At 48.6% G+C, this 19,584-nt stretch overlaps 1 protein-coding gene across 2 annotated transcripts; it reads right to left on the reverse strand.

Moving 5' to 3' along the window:
* Nucleotides 1-1,212: 1,212 nt before the first annotated feature.
* On the reverse strand, nucleotides 1,213-16,523 carry HJURP (Holliday junction recognition protein). 2 transcript variants are annotated; one of them, XM_012648815.1, is made up of 9 exons: nucleotides 16,405-16,523; nucleotides 16,095-16,161; nucleotides 13,695-13,750; nucleotides 10,886-10,985; nucleotides 10,000-10,064; nucleotides 8,552-8,644; nucleotides 7,128-7,212; nucleotides 4,337-5,916; nucleotides 1,213-1,445 (listed from the first exon to the last, which is right to left on the reverse strand). In XM_012648815.1, exons 1-9 carry the CDS (start codon nucleotides 16,501-16,503, stop codon nucleotides 1,440-1,442), a joined length of 2,151 nt encoding a protein of 716 aa, XP_012504269.1. In that variant the 5' UTR covers nucleotides 16,504-16,523; the 3' UTR covers nucleotides 1,213-1,439. The 2 variants fall into 2 exon arrangements, with proteins under 2 accessions (XP_012504269.1, XP_012504268.1); XM_012648814.1 differs by lacking the exon at nucleotides 1,213-1,445 and having other exon boundaries at nucleotides 4,285-5,916.
* Between the last annotated feature and the right edge of the window lie 3,061 nt (nucleotides 16,524-19,584).

A 19,584-nucleotide genomic window follows, 5' to 3' on the forward strand; every position in this document is an offset into this window, starting at 1 on the left:
GAAATATTTCATTAAAAAAGTCACTGTGATATCCTATCGTAAATGGCTCCACTAAAAATCACAAGGCGTCATAGATGCTATATGGCTGCAAGAGAGCTTTGGAACTACCAGGACTGCTTAAATACAGTATGTTTTCATCTAAAAATATTAAGATGTTAGGAATTACTTTTTATGGGTGAATTATACAGGTTGAACATCCGTAATCCAAAGATCTGAAATCTGAAACTTTTTGAGTGCCAACATGATGCCACAAGTGGAAAATTTCATGCCTGACCTCGTGACAAGTCACAGTCAAAACTTTGCTTTATATACGAAATTATTAAAAATATTGCATAAAATTACCTTCAGGCTATGTGGTAAGGTATATATAAAATATAAATAAATGTCATATTTAGATCTGGGTCCCATCCCCAAGATATCTCATTATGTACAGCTGACCCTTCAACAATGCAGGGCTTCGGAGTCCCAATCACCCCCATGCAGTCAAAAACTTTTGACTCCCTGAAAACTAAACTGTTAATAGCCTACTCCTGACCAGAAGCCTGATAACAAACAGTCCATGAACACGTATTTTGTATGCTGCATGTATGATATACTGTATTCCTACAATAAAGTAAGCTAGAGAAATGTTATTAAGAAAATCATAAGGAAGAAAAAATATATTTACTATTCACTAAGTGGGAGTGGATCATCATAAAGATCTTCATCCTCATTGTCTTCATGTTGAGCAGGCTGATGAAGAGGAGGGGTTGGTCTTGCTGACTCAGTGGTGGTAAGGCAGAAGAAAATCCACATTGACCCGTTCTGTTCTAACCCTTGTTGATCAACAGTTAACAGTATATGCAAATATTCTAAAATCTGAAAAACCACAAAATCCAAAACACTTCTGGTCCCAAGCATTTCAGATGAGGGACGTTCAACCTGTATTAGGTTTTAATCTGCCGTCTCCTAAGAGGGAGGTGCCGACTCCCCATGGGTCTGAATTTAAAAGATGAAGCAGCTGTATTTTCCTCCAAGGATCACTGTATCCAGGGCTTAAACTCGGGTTTCACAAGCAAACAACACTCTCTAATGAAATAGGAAATGTAAGGGAGAATTCTCTGGACGTGTCTAAATTTAAGAAAGAAAACATGAGAAAAATAGGCCTACAAAGGATGACCTGAAACATTTTAATCGAGCATTTATTCACACAATTTATTTGCACAATTTCTATACTCAGAGTCATCTCTGATGCAGCCAATTTCATTGACATTTGCTTTGAGGACAGATAAGTGAACCAAGTTCTCACATTGTCTTGAGAATTAAAAACAAAACAAAAACCATAAACAGAGGGCGAGAGTAAAGAGAAACAACGCTCCGACGTAACCTGGCTGGAGACTTTTAGCTTTGAATTTTCCTAGCACAAAAACCAATTTTCTCTTCTATCCTGAAAATGTTCTTCATTCCTATAGAAAAAAAAAAAGACAAAACGATTTCAGTAAAATTCCACTGGAACTCCCAACGCCAGTCAGCAATAGCTCAACAGTTTTCTGTTTATTCCACTGCATCCATAGAAACACATGTGTGCCTATTATAGAAAAAAAAATGCCACCACATTAAACAAATACCCTAAGAAATGTTTAAAAAGCCAGCACTGCCTGTGTGAATTTGGGAGACTTAAGCTGCGTTTCCTTCTCTATAAAAAGGAGAGACACCCTGCCTACCGGACAGACCTGTCTAACCAAATTTGTGTGGGGATTAAGACAAGGCCTCTGGCACACAGAAAGCACTCAGATGTCAGCCCTTATAATTCCTTATGTAGTCACAGCTCATGAAGAGTTGGCTGGCCCTTTTCCCCAAGAAATTTTATCATTTAAGTAGGGAAAGCGGAAAGATAAAATAAGTAGGGGAACTGGTTAAACGTCTATATTGTAGATTAAGACGAAACTTGAGTGGCATCTGGCCATGGTCACAGGACTTGCTATCAGATTCCAGGGGTGCTGAGAGAGCCCCACTGGGCCACCCAGGGCTGAGCTGTCAGCCCAGTCCCCCACTCCCGGGCACTGTGACGTTCACAACATGCAACCTCACACGTTCTCTACTGTAAAGCTGGGGTCCCTGCTATGTGGCTGGGCCAAGAGAAGAAATCCCTGTAGGCCAAGCAGGTGAAAATGCGAGGGGAGCCTTTGCCCCGGGCACCGAGGCAGGGCTTCCCTGGGAGAGGGCAGGGCCCAGGCTGAGGCGTGGAAGGCAGGAGACAGGGCTATGCTCTGAGGCCCAGAGCCGGCAGGCAGCGGAGCAGTGCGAGCAAGTCGAGGGAACAGGTGGGAAAAGGCACGAGAGAGAATCCCAGGGGCTGGATGATGGTAAAAAGAACAGGTGAGGGCTGTTTGAGAAAAAGTGGTTTAGGTCCGGCCAAGGGACAGGGATCAAAGGAGTTACGATGTGCCAGGAAGCTGCAGGAAACCCCAGGGCTGCCTTTCTGGGCTGGGGAGTTGTTTTCAGTGAAACGTCCCCTTCCAGCTGAGAAATACAGTTATCCTGAGACGTGCCTTTAAAACAGAACACACATCTTTGCTCTCCAAGCAACCTCCACAAAGTGCCTGCCATGCGGAAGTGGCTGAGATTTCTGGAAGGCCTCACTGAACTGCAGCTGAAAGTCATCCGGCCCGTGGCTGGGTCTGGAAAAGCCCAGTGGGCACAGGAGTGGGGGTGGGCAGGCGAACAACTGGAGACCACGACCGAAGGGAAGGGCCTACGTGAGCCACGCACTGTGAGGGGAGGAGCTTTGGAGCACCCTGGCCACACACCGCCAGGCAGGTGGCTCCCCAGGTCCAGCCTGCCCTTGGGTCTGTCTCACCGAAGGCCCCTGACCCTGGCAGGGGTCCTGGAGCAAACCTTTCCTGTCACCCAGAGATTTACACCCATCCTGAACTGGGAAGACAAATGACGACACAGGCTTGTCTAATCTGCTTCTGGTTAGCTCAAATAGTATGATTTTATACACGGAAGTGACTTAAAAAAACAAAACCCAACAAAACCTGGGAGCTTCCAGGACCGAGCCAAGGAGCCTGAGCCGTAAGGATCCTGCCTTGTGCCATCAGCCTACGGGACTGGCCTGTGTCCAGCAGCTCCGCGCTGTGGCACCGTGTGCACCTGGGAGGGCAGCTGTGCAGGTGGAGGGCTGCGGGAGGGAGTCTGGGGACACAAGAGCAAATGACTGGAGAGTAGGTGGGAGAATGCCAGCGAAAAGCCCCCTGGGAAGGAGAGGGGGAGAAGCCCGAGGGCACAGGGAGGACAGTGACGGTGAGAAAGGGTTCACCGTGCGGCCGAAGTCACAGCAGGCTGCGGGGGGTATGAGAGCGTGGGTCTCAGTTGTACAAAGGCTGGACTGCAGGCTGCAAAGGCAGGAGCCAGCGGCTGAGGGACAGCAGGCCAAACAGGCCCAGCTGGGAAAAACGTTTCCTGCAGACGGGGCCACCCAAAGACCTTGGAGGAGAAGCCCACCACCCGGGTGGGTAAGAGAGACAGGAGGCTGGGGTCACTGCCTCGCCTGCCCAAACCACAAACACATAAAACCCGGGGAGCGAGCCAGACCAAACCCACAGCCAAACCCTGCCCGCCAGCGGTAAGGGACTGCGCTCAGTTAAAAGGGCCCTGTCGCCCAAATCCCGGCTGAATCCCGGCTGGTGGACACAGAGAGGCTACACCGGGGAGTCTGGCACTTAACACAACAAAGGTCACAACTCACAGGGACCCACCCTACCCCACCACCTGTCCACCCTGTCTCTGGAGGAAATTAAACGGCACACGCAGACTGAAACTTCAGCTGGCGTGACCTGTGCAAGCTGAACTGCAGCTCGAGGCACATGGAGATCGTAATGCCAAGCGCCGAGCGCATCCCCAGAGCAGCAGTGAGGCCCAGCGGCGGCCGTGGCCTGCTCCTCCCTGCCGGAACCCAGAAGCAGACAGGAGGTCATTACTTCCAGAAGAGTTTCGCCTCCCAGCAGAGTAACATAAAGAGGTTGGAAATGACACAGTCTGACAAAGGATAGAACATAGTAAGTGAGGGTTCGTAGAAGAAACCCCTGGACGCATTCCAACGGGAAGTGTGTAAACCTTTTCCTACGAGAACATTTTCTGCTCCACCTTCATGCATCTTACACACGAACCTGTTCTTGATATAAATGCTGATTTCAGAGAAAGGAAAAGAATTTGGAAGAATACTTGGAAAATTAACACTCGTGTAAGAATTCTGTAGAGATTTGTCAAAGGGGGCACAAAGGTTCCCACCATAAAAAGGTTCTGCCCAGAGGGGTCACTCAGAAAACTCCACATGCAACAAACAGAAACGCACCTTCTCTTCTGAGTCGGGCTGTGAAGAGCTGCCCTGCTCTCCTGGTCCAAGGGCGGCTCTGCCCACACAGCCTGAGGAATCCCGGGAACCGATGTGGTGTCCACACCCCCAGGGGTCTGATAACCGGCATCTTTTTGCAGGGGACTGCAGGTCCCTCCCGGTAGCACAAGAGATGCACGCAGATGGATGAGCCACAATTGCAGTTGAGCCCAGCAGACTTTTCGTGGGTGATGAAGACAATGATAACTTTGGGGAACCCTGGAAGCGAGAGTCTGGGTTTGACGTTCCTAAGTCTTCTGTTTGATCCTGGACTTCCACACTTGCTTTATCTAGAGACGCTCCAATACCTAAAGGCGCCTTCGCTTGCACAGGCAATTTTGGGCAATACTTTTGATGAAGCTTGTCAAATTGTTCTTTAATTTCATCATAACGATTTCTTCCACAGCCCAGAGGTCCTATCCTTGGTACTGAAACAGCTTTGCTGGGCCATACTGACTTTCTAAACATTCCGGAACTGTTTCCTTGGAAGTGAAGGTCAGGCATCTGCTGAGAGGGACCTGGGCTCGGTGTGGGGCTGGTGTTTGAGAGTGACCAAGAGGAACCTCCCCTTGGCAGGCACCCACTCACCTCCGTGGGTCTTCTGCCCACAGCGTCAAAAGCCTCGTTCAGCCTTTTTGCTTTTGCTTTCTTGAAAGGGAAACTCAGCCTGTGGGTTTCTAAGCCCTGACGGCCACCAGGGCTGGTGGGACCACCTTTGTACACGTCCACAGCCCAGGAGTTGGGGGGGCCAGTCAGGCGAGACTGTTTCCTGGGAGTCAGGCAATATTCCCGATAGAGCTCATCAAATCTGATTTCAATCTCCCTATGATGATTCCCTCCATGGCCCGGTAGTATTCTTGGTCCGGTAACCCTTTTTACAGGAGAAATTAACCATTTTAATGTCATAAGTCTATTTTCCTGATCAGGACTATGTGTTCCATTGGGGTCTAAATAAGTCAATGAGGAATACTTCTGGGGTGTCACTTTAAGCTCCTTCCAACTCAGATCTGACTTATGGATTTGGGGTTTTACTTCAAGAACAGCTTTTTTCAATTTTAAACCTGTCTTACGGTAAGAAACATCTAGCAAGTTCTTACAATCTCTTAACATTCCTCTCTCTTGCACAGGCTCAGAGGAGGGTAAAAACCTCTCCTTGGAGAGCCTCTGAGAATGTCTGCCTCCTTTGCAATACGTTTTGTTCATCCTGCTCTTACATCTGTGCCTCCTCCTCGAATTCCAGTTCTGCATGATGGACGTTTTGGTGGAGATTATGCTTGATGGCTTCGTGCTCAGCAGCCGGCTCATCGAGTGCACCATGCCCTCATACAGGTCACTGATCGTCACATCGCAAATGTCGTCATCTACAAAGGACCGGCTGCTTAAGAAGCTGCTGCTACTGGTCCTTGTTAGTGAGAGAGTGTCATTTCTAGGTACTATGGCCATATCTGTTGAGCAAGGACGTGGAGGGTCCCATTGTCTGGGAGATGAAGCTGGTTTAGCTGGGTCCCCAGGACTCTTTCCAGAGACACCACCACAGTATCCTGGGGAAAAACATAAGCAAAGCCATCCATATGCCCAGGTCATAGAACTTAGAGTGGATCATGACTGTGTTTTCTTAAGCAATACAAAACAATAAATAAATAAAACAAAAACTCCACAAATATTTAGGAATAGACTCTTCTCAGAGATGTCTCTTTAGCTACCAAGATTTCATTTCTACTCTCCATCCAACCTTCCCTTCCCAATAGGAGTCTTCCTTCCTCACCGTGGCTGTTTGGAAGCTGGATGCCTTTTCAAAAGCTAATTAGAAATCGGAAAATGACACTTTCCCTCCAGGGATGGGTGGAGAGGGAGGAAGACTCCTCAACACACCTCTTTATACAGCTTTGAGCTTTGCATCATGTTCGATGTTTTATGTTTAAAAAAATGAAATTAAACCAGCAAGGATGGGAAAAACCTCAAGGTCGAATATGAACAGCAAAAACAAGCCTGTCTATCCAATTAATAACTACAAGAGGAAAAAGAATCCAAGTAACTTTGAACACAGCACTCTGAACATAAGGCTGCCGGAGACCTCAGAAGATCACCCAAGATGACTCCAAGGCAAAAGGCCCTTTCGCGTGAGAAACTGGGTGGGTCCACCCTAGCGAAACCACCAGACTCAAAAGCTGCCAATAGGACAGACTGACCTGATGTCCCGAGGGGTATTTCACCGATGTAGTGGTTTTGCCCAAAATGTTTAACACGAACCTAACCATGAGGACACAATCAGACAGGTCCTAACTGAGGGACAGTCTGCCTGGACTAGCACAAGTGGGTGAAATTGTGTGTCAATGTTCAATTCCTGGCATGTGCTGAGCTTTCTGCAGCCATGCAGGAGAATTAGCCTGTACTTAGGAGATACGTGTGGGATAATAAACACACAACTGCAAACACACACATACAGGAGGGATATGTGTGTGCCGGGGGTGGGGGTGGGTGACAAAGCAAATGTGCCAAGATGTTAACTGTGAAACAGGTGAAGGGTGTTCATTATACTAGTCCTATGTTTCTGGAAGGTCAAAACTTTTCAAACTGGTTATGTTGGAATAAACAGCAGAATTTCAGAGAAAAAAACAGCTCGTTTTCCTTACATTGAGACTTTCTAAATCTCAGCACGAACAGTGCTGAGCTGAGGGGCTGCACGTGGCTCTAGCAAAGCACAGGGGGCACGCACAGTGCACAGTTCACACAGTTTCTGCATCACACTCACCAGGGGCGGGCATGGCAGCTGAGGCCAGCGAGGGGAGCAGGGCCACGAGCCTGTCCTTTCCACAAGTGTGTCCGTCGTCCACACACTGAAATCAAAGCCAGTGGTTATTAAGAGTTGTCAAATGTCAAGACCCAGGGCGCATGGTGCTGGGCTCTCCCCTGACGATGCAACGTCCCCCAACGATGGCGTAAAGAGCTGGTGCCCTGTCAACATCAACTGTGTGTCTTAGCACGGCAGTGTTGACAAGCATGTAACCATGGTGACAGTGGCCAGCTAGGCTTCGAGCACTGGAAGGAAGGTGTCCCAGTAAGATTGGGAACTATGTCCATGTGGCCTCCAAGATGCCCTCTGCCACAGATACCACTTGTCTGCCAGTAACCCCTGACCCTGGAAAGGCTGGTGGCTTTTCTTTGTCCACCATTATACTCGCACAACAAGAACACTGAGGGGCCAGGGGCATGGTGGGCAGAGAAGACCCGATAGAGCCATTCCTAACTCCAGTCTCTTCCTCTGAACATGGCAAGCAAGAGGACACCACTTACTGCTTCAGGGTAAAGGAAAAACTCATTTCTAGTACAGCCACTGAGTCAGAGGTCCTCACATACAGGCCTTCCACTGGTCAGCAGCACAATAGGAAAATAAACCCACGCACAACTGCTGCCTTTTGGGGAGTTGAATTGTTCTTTATTCTGCAATGTGTACTTTCTAGTTATTTGGTATTAAAACATCCTTTTATTGTATAAAAGATATTGACAGAATTGGGAAAACTAAGGGGGTGGCATCCTTATATGAAGCTCCATCTTTAGCTTTTTTACTCTTCCTTAGGCGAAGCTCCAAGAAGGCGGCTGCAGAGGAACAGAGGGCAGCCTGGGAGGGGAGCTGGCCAGGCCGCCCGCCCCTCATGCCATCCACGCTGCCACCCAAGGCTTCACCACAGCCCCCACTCATGCCCCACCCCACCACAACCTCAGAGCAGGAGGGACAGGCAAGGGCCACCACTCAGCCGACTCACCTTGCTGCTGACCCTTGCCTGGTCACACCAGGGAAGGTGGGAGCCACTGCCTCCCTAATTATGCAGCTTCAGAGCCCTCCATCCAGAGGCCCGGGCTGCCCCTGGAGAGCCCTACATGTGGCCCTACTGGATGCTGTGAGCCGCCCCAGAAGGCGGGCAGCGGAGGGCACCCCCAGGAGGACTCCCACCTCCGCCAGTTGCCCTCATGGCGCTGTCCCTGGGGACCTGGAGTGTTTATTCAAGAAGAGCAAAAGTCTATCAGCATGTGAGTAAAACAGTTTGGGAATAATTATTCAAAATGCTCTTTACAGGCTCTATGGAGAGTAAACAAAAAGCATGATCATATTGTACCTCAACGTGTCGTTAGTGTATGATCTGATTACATAGAAACAAACACTGAAAAACAGATTACCTCAAAACACCCTGAATCTTGCAGCAGTATATCCACCTGGGTCAAGTATTTTCTTCTTAACTCATTTTTCAAAGGGCTTTGAGGCACTGCAGGCTGATCAAAAAAAGAGAAGTCAGTATTCTTAAGAGCTGTTGGGTGCAGATGACCTCTTGAATTCTGAAACAAACCGGCAAGCTCACTAACACACTGATCTGTAAATGAAGTTACCCAAAGTTACTTTCTCACCTCCCGCTGTTAGCAGCACAGATTGGTCCAGCCCTTCCGAAATTCCACCGACCCAGTAATCTGACTTTAGGGAATTTACCCAGTGTTAACAACCCAAAAGAAAGTAAAAAGACCAAAAAAAAAAAAAAAAAAGTAAGTCTGGAAAAGTTATGACAGCATTACAAGAACAGAAACAAAAAATGAAAACAACTTGAATATTGTTAGATGAGGTTAGGACTCAACTACTAGAAATAACCCCGACTGGTCAGTGTTCTAACTCAGGAGGCCGGGAATGGCCTATCCCCATCTGCCAGACACTGGGAACAGGTGTCACCCTCCATTCTCTGCACCTGGGTAGGGCTGACCAGGGAGGATGACACACATACACACTGCCAGGGAAGGGCCAGCTCTTCACTACCGGGACCACCCAGGCCCCCTTGCTGCCAATCCCTACATGACACTTCAGTAGGTACCACTTTCCTTCCTTGGGGTCATTACCTGTTTCTACTTAGTCACTAAGTCACGTGGGGGTATGGGCAACGCTTGCGCAAAAAGAACAGTTTTAGAGAAAAACCATGAGCCAGCCATGCTAGCATATGACATAGGGCTGGCAAAGACTCCCGAGTGGGTTAAGCGCAGTGCGAATTCTTATCTATCCTAGTGAGAGGGGAGGTGAGAAGCACATCCTGTAAGGAGAGTGGTGGCTTCTGTGCCCACCGGGGCACTCTGGGAAACAGACATGGACAACACTTGCCATTTAGGCTAGCGACGTTGCCTGATTACATGACCTGGTGACTAAAGGGGCTTTCAAGGGCTGACCTGGAGATACTTTCTAAAACACCTCCCTGTGACACTGGCTCTGTGGAGCAAGACTTAGAGCCCACCTTTTAATGTCACGTGCTCACTGGAGGCAAACGGTGCCCTGTGAACCACAGTGTGACAGTTCTGTTTGCAGAGTGAAAACCATCCGGGATTACTCACAACCATGTAAGTTCAGTAGATGAAGCCTGGACTGGGGGTAGTGGCTGCTAAGCGCTAGACTGGGGAGGGACCTACTGCCTTAGGGGACCCGAATGGGGGAAACCAAAGACTTGAGGGGTGGTAGCAGCAAGAGCAAGCCTCAGAAGAGGACTTCCAGACAGGTGCAGGTGCTGCCCCAGGCTGCGTGGGCTTTGACAACTGAGAGGATGTGCACCCGAACCCCAGGCTCGCTCCGGCCACACGTCACCAAAGGCAGTGCTCACCATGACAGCCCACGCAGCCGGATCTTCCTGGTCTAAAGTTGCATCGACCTCACTGCCTTCTGCATCTGAAAGTAAAAAAAGGAAATCTCAATCAGGACTTTTAGAAGAGCTTGCATGTTCCTCTCAAAGACAGTTACGGCATCTCTCCGACGGAGCCTGAAGCCGGAATGGAGCCGGGTAAGGAGCACACGGCAGGGAGGAAGCCCAGGCAGCAGACGAGCAGGGGTTTGACTTTGGTTGGAAGGGAGTGAACAAAGGGAGGGAGCCAGACAGGACATGGGACGGGGGAGATCTGTGAAGTGATTTGTGTGTTGAAGGTGGAATTTGGGCTTGCGTAAATGCTGATGGATGGGTCCTGGTAGAGAGGCTCAGGACAGAAAGAAAGCAGGGGTGACAGATGGATTCCTGAGGACACGGGCCAGTGTCAGGGGAGGGCGGTGGGGCTGGCCTAGGGGGCGGCAGAGGAGCCTCCTGGAGGTGGAGGCGGAGAAGGAGGAGAAGGAGGAGAAGGAGGAGGAGGAGGAGGAGGAAGAAAACATGGGTGGCTGCAGAGGCAGGCGGCTTTTCCACAGAAGCGAGCAGTCACACCACCACCCAGTACGGCAAATCTTAAATCTTGACATTAAGTTTTTAAGTGGGGGGCATGTTTATTTATTCAAGAAACATTTGAGCACCACAGATGTAACTGTGGGCAAGACATAGCCCCCAATCCTCCAGGGGGCTCAGAAGGAATTAACAGCGCACTTTAAGATGTTTTTAGTTTTTAAAATATACCTGAGAAAAAATAAAAACTTTAATAATGAGGAATGTAGACTTTAAACTGCTGTAACAGAGACGTGACAAGCCCAGTCCCTCCTGAACTCACTCTAACAAAGGTGACACTCACCAGCTCCCAGGACCTGTGTGCCTTGTTCGGGAAGCTCAGGGCCCCGCACTGCGGCTCGCACAGGGCCATTTATCCTGTCCACGGGCTTCACAGGGGAGTCCTCGAAGTGCAGAAGTCAATAAAGACACACTCGTTAGAGAAACAGCACATTTCAAAGCCACTGTAAGGTAATAAACCTGCAGTCCTTCCACTAACACAGGAGAGAGCAGGAAGCTGCACGAGGCTTCTCGTCTCTCCGTACATCCGCTTTTCGAAAGGCCTCAAGATGCCTCTGAGCTGGTCAAGGTGCCCCCTGGAAACCAGCAGAGTTCTCTTCCTGGGGTTCTGCCCAGGGCGGCTGCCTGAACTACAGAGCAGAGGCACAAGCGGATGTGCCCTCGTCTCTTAACACCCCAGCCCCGGCCCACCCGTGGCTCCACGACTGGGGCAAACAAAACAAAGTGAAAAAGAACGAAACTGTCACTGGTCATTATGGAGAATCCAGAAATAGCTAATAGGACTTCCTGTGGTCTTTATCCCAATGTGATGTAGCATTCATGGTGATGTCATGAGGCCTACGACTCCTGTGCTCTGTGGTTCAAGCCTCAGCTACACCAGAGGGGCAGTTGGGTGCCCTGACCTGGAGCTCGCATCACAGGGGCGGTCAGCAGGCCACCCTCCTGGCGAGGCCTGCGCCTGCTCTAGAGCCCGCTGCACACTAGGCCCCACTGGTAATCCCAGCAGATGGCACCGATGGGTTCTCATTAGTGAAACTCGAGCATTCAAGATGCCAGATTGGTTAAAATATTTTAGGAACCACGCAGCCTTGCAAGAACAGGCAGTGAGAAGGAGGTGAGGCCTATCCCTTTAGGGATGGTCCCCAGATGTCATCTCCAAGGACTCAGGGTGTTTGTGGCTACCCTGAGCACCACATGGTAAGTGAATCCTGCTGCCAGAGTATCAGCACCTTTGCCTCTGACGAAACCATCACATCAGGTGGGACTTCCTGGAGTTTACAGAGCTGTTTTGTGGCTGTGTCTGAGGGGGTGGTGGAACTTGGTTTGAGAATCGGGAAGCAGCTGATCCGCACAAACCCCTAACCACTCGGCAGCTCTGGTATCTACAGAGAACCCAAGCCTTGTGTCGTGACTGAACCAGCACAGGTAGGTGCGCAGCCTGCCACAGCCTCCAGGGCACCACCAGCATTTGGCTGTTTGGGAAACGGTGAAGGCAGATTTGGGCACAGTGACCAACGGTAATTTCTGTGATGTTATAGATGTCCAAGCTGCAATCGCAGACTGTGCTGTTTTCTAACCCCGAGAAAGGGTCTGAAAATTCTGCAGACTCCAGGCAGGGGGGCCCCCTACATTTTAAGCAAAAACCTTAGATAAATGTCCAGATGAAAGCATTTTGCCACCAGGACCATTCAAGCACTGGTCTGCTGAGGGAGCATCTCTATTGTGCACAATTTAAAGAGAACATGTTCTTCGACCCAATAATCCCACTTCTTGGCATTTAATAAAATGGGGGGATATCAGTATTGGGAAGAGATAAGGACCAGGATGTTTCTCTGATAGATGTTTCTTTGTTCCTAAACTATTGAGGACAGGGGGTCATAAATAAAAGTTTACTGGAACACAGCCCCGTGTGCTCATTTACATATTTTCTACGCTGCTTTCCCCCTACAACACGGAGCCGAGAAGTTACGACAGAGAACACAGCTGGCAAGGCCTAAAATATTTACTCTCCGGCCCTTTGTGGAATAACTGTGCTGACCCTGATTTATAATAAAGGAAAGCACAAATAGCTAAATGCCTGTCAACAGGAGAGCAGTTTAAAAAATTGGATGATTGAAATATATAATAGATGATGAAGAGAAGCGTTCTCCATATATAGTAACTGGAAACGTGAGGGTAAAAGAATGTGTATTTATAAAGATGTGTATTATAAAAAGGAATCACATTATACTAAACTAGCATGAGTGACTGTATCTGCAGAAAGAAGTCAAGCTGATTTTAAGTAGTTCTACATATTTCTAACATTTCTATGACTGAAATAATCAAGAAGATTTGACGTTAAATTTGCTGTTAATGCTAAATCACCTTAACCTGGATGCTCTCACTCTTGAGTATCGGTTCCTTGACCTGTGACTGTGAGGAGGAACCCTGCGGTGTCTGAGAAGCAGTGACTAATGGGACATCAGACAATCTTGCAAAAACTACTATGACAAAAGGCTCCCTGGTCTCCAGCAGGAAGGCAAACTGCATTAGCACATTTCATTAAAATAATAGATCTTGTAGCTGCCACACCCTTGGATCAAATAGGGAAGGAAAAAATCTAGGTCTTTGAAAGGTAGAAAAATGCAAAAGGAAAAATGTGTGATCCTGCACATCGAATCCTCCCCCCATCTCTCTTCCTCCTCCTTCCAGAAGAGGAAGGGAGGCATTTTTCTTCCGTCGGAGGAACTGGATTTTGTCTCTTCTGTAAGGACCCAACAAAGTGAGCCCCTTGCTGGGCTGCAGTGTGGCCAGGAAAGGGTTACCCACCAGCCCAGCCTCTGCATGTGCAATCCAGTTGTCAGAGCCACCCGCCCTATGACAGGGGAAACACGGAGTGACAAAAAAAGCCAAATATTATACAGCTCCTTCCTGCACTTGCCAAGCAACAGAAGAAATGCTTCTCAGTAAATCCTTAAAAACAGAAAAACAGGGCAGTCAAGGTGAGAAAACAAAGTCTCCCGCAGCAGCCCCCATAAACACACTCACACCTTCACCACAGCCCCACTCCCGCACAGCGCAGCACTCTGGCAATAACATCTGACATTAAATACCTGGATTTGTCCTTTGTTTCTTTCCTTTATTAGTCCTCCACCCCAAATTCTCAATCCTTAAGGAAAAAAAAACAAAAATTACCATGTAAGTAATCTTGAATGAGGAATTTCTGCTCAATCTGTACTCAGAGAGAGCCAAAGGGACAGGCAAAAAAAAAAAAAAAAAATTAAATTAAATTAAAACCAAACCAGGTTTCTGATATTCTCTTGTTGTTCATCTCTGTAAAGTTGAAGGGTTTTTTTAAAGTCAAAATTAGACAAATTTGTCATTAATGGAAATCTCCCCTACCTCGCAGGCAATGGCTCATCGAATCACATCACTAACCTGAAAAGTTAAACGTCAACAAGGAACATACACATGTCAGGTACTTTCTTTAAAATATACACAATGAGGGCAATCCATACACTACATATAGAGAGAAAGCAAGTACTTTTTGAGGGTCTCTACTTCCCACACAGAATAAATGCTTTCTAAGGGCAATCTATGCATTACAGGTATAGAGTAAGCCCAAGCTCAGGCATCAACTCTGGAGTTCAAACTACACCTAGTCCTGCCACTTACCAGCTAACAGGTTGGGCAATATACTCAATCTCTGCAATAAGAAGGAATCGTCATTGGGTTGCAATGCTTGCAGTGGTTCTTAACACAATGATAGCAACAGAAATTTATGTGGTGCTTACCATGTTCCAGGATCTATTCGAAGCCCTTTCCAAGTAGTCCTCATTTAGTATTCACAACAACCCACTTACACAGAACTCGTATAGTACTCCTAACACCCCACGGGATAGGGACCTACCATGTTCATTGTATAGACGGACACATAGAGGCAAGGAGAAATCCAAACCACTAGCCGAGGCCCCCTGCCCACACGGTGGAGCCAGAATGTGAACTCTGGGCACAGTGGACTCTGTGCTCTTGACCACCGTTCCTTGTGGACCTTCCAGAATGGAGTGATGTTTGTGGATGTGGGCACAAATCAAGTCAAGGCTTTGCCACTTTGGTTAAGTGACGCAGGCTAAGTTACTTAACCTCTTTGTGCTATACTCACCATTAAACATAGATGAATCTAAGAACAGTGCCTACCTCAAAGGATTGTTGAGAATCAAAAATATGAAACTCTTAGGAGTGTAGGGCACACGATAAGCTGTCAACGCATGTAAACAATATTACTTTCCTGCTGTCTTCATCAAAATCAGTGTCGTAGTGTTAGCAACATTAGCCGTGAGCTTGTTAGAAACACAAATCTACTAAAAACCGGCATGTAGCATCGCTGTGAGTGGCCCTGGGAATCTGTGTTTTATTTAGCAAGCTCTCCAGGAGTCTTCTACATGCTATGGAGACTGCTTGCAAGGTATTGAGGTGCTTCCCCTATTGTTCTCATCAAACTAGAGTCAAAAAAATGAGTTTTCACTGGTGAAATCAGTGGCATTCAAGAAATGTGGATTGTCTAAAACGTTCTAGACACTGCCCATCCTTGCATGAACAGCCCATAAGAACAGAGAGAAGCCTGCTAGCGGCACCCTTAGGAAAGATTCCTATACAGCCCTGTGTCCTGCCCTCAGGTTAGATTTCTCATGGCCTGGTGCAGACCAGAGAATAATAGAAACATGTCACTGGAATATTTTAGTTTCTGCCCGTGTAAACTTTTCATCCGAGGCATGGCTAGACCAGCCAAAAAGGCAGACAGCTAATACTTCATTTAATTCAAGGAGCAGATCTTATGAACCTTTTGTGCCTGTATGTTTAATGCAACACAGAATTTGATCTGAGATTTGCTTTCGTTAGTAAGTAATAATAAGTTGTTACTAAGGCTGTAGGGGAGGAACTGACCTCACCCAATGCAAACTTTCTCCAGCTATTTACCAAAGAGAATCAGTCCACAACATTAACTATGAAACAGGCCGGCTTCTGATCTCTCTTCCCGTGCTCAGAATCTCAAGGACAGTTACAACTCCAAATTAAACAGGACAGTCACTACGAGTGTTTACCAGTGCTGGGTACCGTTCCAAGAGCTTCACAGGACGCTACATAACTGTTGTTATCCTTCCCATTTTAAAAGATGAGGACACTGACACAGTGCGGCTAGTCAACTTATCCCCCCCCCCGCCCCCACCCCTGTCCAGTAGGTGACCAGCTGGATGACAACCCAACCAGGCAGAGGCATTGTTTAACCAGGACTCCTCTATGTCTTCGCGAACTCTGTTTTAACAAGTAATTGTGTTGAAAATAAGCAATTTATAGGTTAAGGGGAACAAGTGATGTTTTGGCTCCTATTAGGTAGGTGAATAGGTTTACTCCACAGGAGAGCAGGGACAGCATTTCAAATTCTACAATGGAAGACACGATTCTACTCACACTCTTAACCGTAAACACACAGAAGGGGTAAGACGCCTCCTTACCCTGGGGCGTCTCGTAGGTCAGTGTGGACATCTGCACCAGCGGGGCGTCCTCGAAGGGCCGGTTGTACTGCGGGGGAGGAAAGGGCTTCCCGTAAGGTCCGAGGGCCACGAGCAGCCCCGGGCTCGGGCCACGGAGGCGCCAGCCAGCGCGAGGCTTGGTCCGGCCCGGGGCTTCCCAAGCCCCCGCTCCGCACCAGAGCCCAGCCCCGCCTGCCCCGCTTGGCTCGCCCTCCGAGCCCAGCCCCTCCCGGCCCACCGGCCCGCAGGCCTGGCCCCGGCCGCCCCTCCTCGCGGACGCTGGGGGCCGCACCTTCTCTATCAGCCGCTGCATGCGCCTCTGGAAGCGGCGGCGGCTGTCCTTGAGCTTCTGCAACAGCAGCGCGTCCTCGCCCGAGACCTCACCCGCCATGGCTCGCGGCAGACCTGGCCGCGAACCGCGCAGCAACCCCGGGCGTCGGTGCTTCAGCGCGCCGCCGGCTCAAACAGGAGACTCCGTCCCTCCTGCCCTTTCTCGGCTTCCTATTGGCTGACTCGGAGCGACAGAGCGCTGATTGGGCCTTTCAAGCAACGCCGCTTGCTCTCAGCCAATCCGCAGCCGCGCGCCCGGCCCCGCCCCGGGAGCTACCGGGCGGAAGGGCGGAAGGGCGGAAGGGCGGAAGGACGGAAGGGCGAGCCCGGGCCCGCCAGCGGGAGGGGACACGGGAGGCCTGGGCTGATCTTGAGTTGATTCCGCGCTTCTCAGTCAACTGTGCTGCCCGAGCATCCTGTGAAAACGTGAATACGTGTTATCTCCCCTTTGCGCGCTTGGGATACGTGCGGCCTGGAGATGTCAGGGTCTCTGGGCCGACTCCGCGCCCGCCCGCCGGGGTCCCGGCTGGCTGGAGAGACACCACCAAATTACCACCACAGAAAGGAGGCAGCAAGGTGATGGTTCACTTAAAAGGAAAAAATAAATCCCAGCAAATGGCCAACAAATATCACAGAATCCAGGCAAATAAGCTGTATTAATAACTGATAACACTTTTCCTCCCTGCATATTTCTGATTGCATACTCTGTTTCTTCCTTGATAGTAATCTTGTAATATTTTCTCTACAGACAATAACAGGGTAATTCAGTCTTCAGTACGGTTGATGGAATTTATTTTGTGATTGATATTTTAGGAAAGTTTTATTCACCATCAGCACTTAGCTATATTTGTGTGCTTGTGCTGATGTAATTGCCAAGGTGTATGATGAAAAATAAATCATTACTGAGCACCGGTAGGTCCCTTAGAGGGGGCTCTTTACCTCCTATCATAATGTCCTGCAGAAATCTGGGGAGGGAGGCAGGGTGAACAGAATTTACGGGCTCATGGAGTGTAAGTGTCCACAAAATGTTGTGCTGCACACAGAGATGGGCCAGATTCCCCTTCAAGAAGACCAAACTTCTGGGAGGACTGTTGACAGAGCTTTCAGCTGCCAGCCTCTTCTGGGATTATTCATTTGCAGAGAGCCACCCCAGCCAAGGTCACTCTGCCCCTGGGTGGCCCACATCTAATGACTGAACCAGGTGGGAGTATGAAGGCTGTGCCATTTCGGTCCAGTGGGGGACAACACTGAAGGGTCATTCTATTGATGGAGGTAAACTGTCTAGTCCTGTTTCTTTCCTTCCCTTCCTCAGGTGTTGCTCTGCAGGGCACTCCCATTTATTTATTTATTTTTCAGACCCAGGATCTTGCTCTGTCGTCCAGGCTGGAGTACAGTGGCATGATCATAGCTCACTGCAGCCTTGAACTCCTGGGCTCAAGCAATCCTCCTGCCTCAGCCTCCTGAGTAGCTGGGACTACAGGCGCATGACACCTGCCTGGCTAATTTTTTTATTTTTAGTAGAGACAGGGTCTCACTATTTCCAAGGCTGGTATCAAACTACTGGCCTTGAACGATCCTCCTGTCTCAGCCTACCAAAGTGCTGGAATTACAGGCGTGAGCTACTATGCCAGGCCATGGCATTCCATTATAAACAACCTGCACACTAACTACCTTTCTGGTCTGCTTCCTGGAAAACCCAACCTTGCTGCAAGTAGCTACTGAATCTACACATTCAATTTGTAGCTTTGCTGATTTTCTCCAACAGACTGAGGAGTCGTCGTCCCCCTTCCTCAGCAGTGGTCAGAAATTTAACATGCTGTTCCTTTGACTCTGTGTTTCCACACATAATTTAGTTTTCAAACATTGAACTTGACACATTTAGAGACTTGAGACCTTGGATAGGTTTTCTTTTTCTTCTAAGTTTTGGGCAACGTTTTCTGTGACTCTCTAACAAATGTGATAGTGCCACTTTTCAAAATTGGCCTTTCCTATCGCTTGTTCCCCATTCCCGGGAAACCATTCCCAGGTTTCAGGGCTTCCCTTGCTGGCTTCACTGACAATCCAGGGATCTGCCTCTGTCCCAGGGGCTCATGGGCAGCTTCAGGGGAAAGATTTCTCAATCTCAAGTTCAAGTCTTTAATTGAAGTCCCAAAACATACCTGGTTTGGCCAACCCCTTCTGAGCCAGCCCTTGTCCTTCTGTCTTGCTGGTCTCCTAGTCCTCTCTGGCTTTCTGCATTCCATGGTCCAAAGTGGTGGCCCAGCTAAGGGAAGAGAAACTCTGCACCATGCTTCTAATCTGGTGCTATTCCCTACAACCCCACCTATGCTTGGCAGCCTAAACATGTGACCCCAGGAACCCAGACCTGCTAAGCAAACTCCTTGCCTACCACTTCCTACCATGTAGCAGGGAAGGATCACAAGTCAGCTCCTTTCCTGGCAGCAGAAGTTTCTGGGTGTAGCACCTGGGGTCTCACAGGGTTTCCAGAGATGATAGCTGGGTGCTGTAGCGTCTCCTCTGGTTGTACATGCACAGCGCCCTCCCCTAACCAGGCTAGAATTTCTAACTCTGGAAGGACTGTTTAAATGCCTAGGAAATAGTTCTCAGTGGAGTTATATTATGGCTGCTCTCATGTGCATGAATTTTGCCCCAAATAAAATAGATGGGGATTTATTTGGCATAGAGTTGACACGTAAATAATTTTATGTTGGAAAGGTGTGGAAAGGTTTTTGGCCACCAGTCTATGGTTGGAGAAGCACAGCTTTTGGCTGGTCCCAGCGTTGCCATAGAAACTGCTATGTAACAGTGAGAACGGCAGCCTGGGATGAATCATCAATCATGAACATCAGGCCCCACCTGTTAGGCTGCCTAGAAAAGGGCTCACTCTTTGTTGCTCCAGATGATGCAAACACAGAGGCCGGGAACTAGCTGGCAATAAGTTGATTTTCCACAAGGTGTCACTCAAAGCTCACAAAACATGTTTATTCTTTGATTTAATGAATGTACTTCATGAAGTCTATCTGAAGGAATTAAGGATGTTGGCAAGGAATTAGCTGGAGAAGCTTTAGTAAAGCTAAACTCCAACACTAGAAGGATGGTGAGAGTAAATGGTAGTAGATATTTACCTGTGTTCCATTGACAA

Source organism: Propithecus coquereli, unplaced genomic scaffold (genome assembly GCF_000956105.1).
Source record: "Propithecus coquereli isolate 6110/MARCELLA unplaced genomic scaffold, Pcoq_1.0 Scaffold295, whole genome shotgun sequence".
NCBI lineage: Eukaryota > Metazoa > Chordata > Mammalia > Primates > Indriidae > Propithecus > Propithecus coquereli.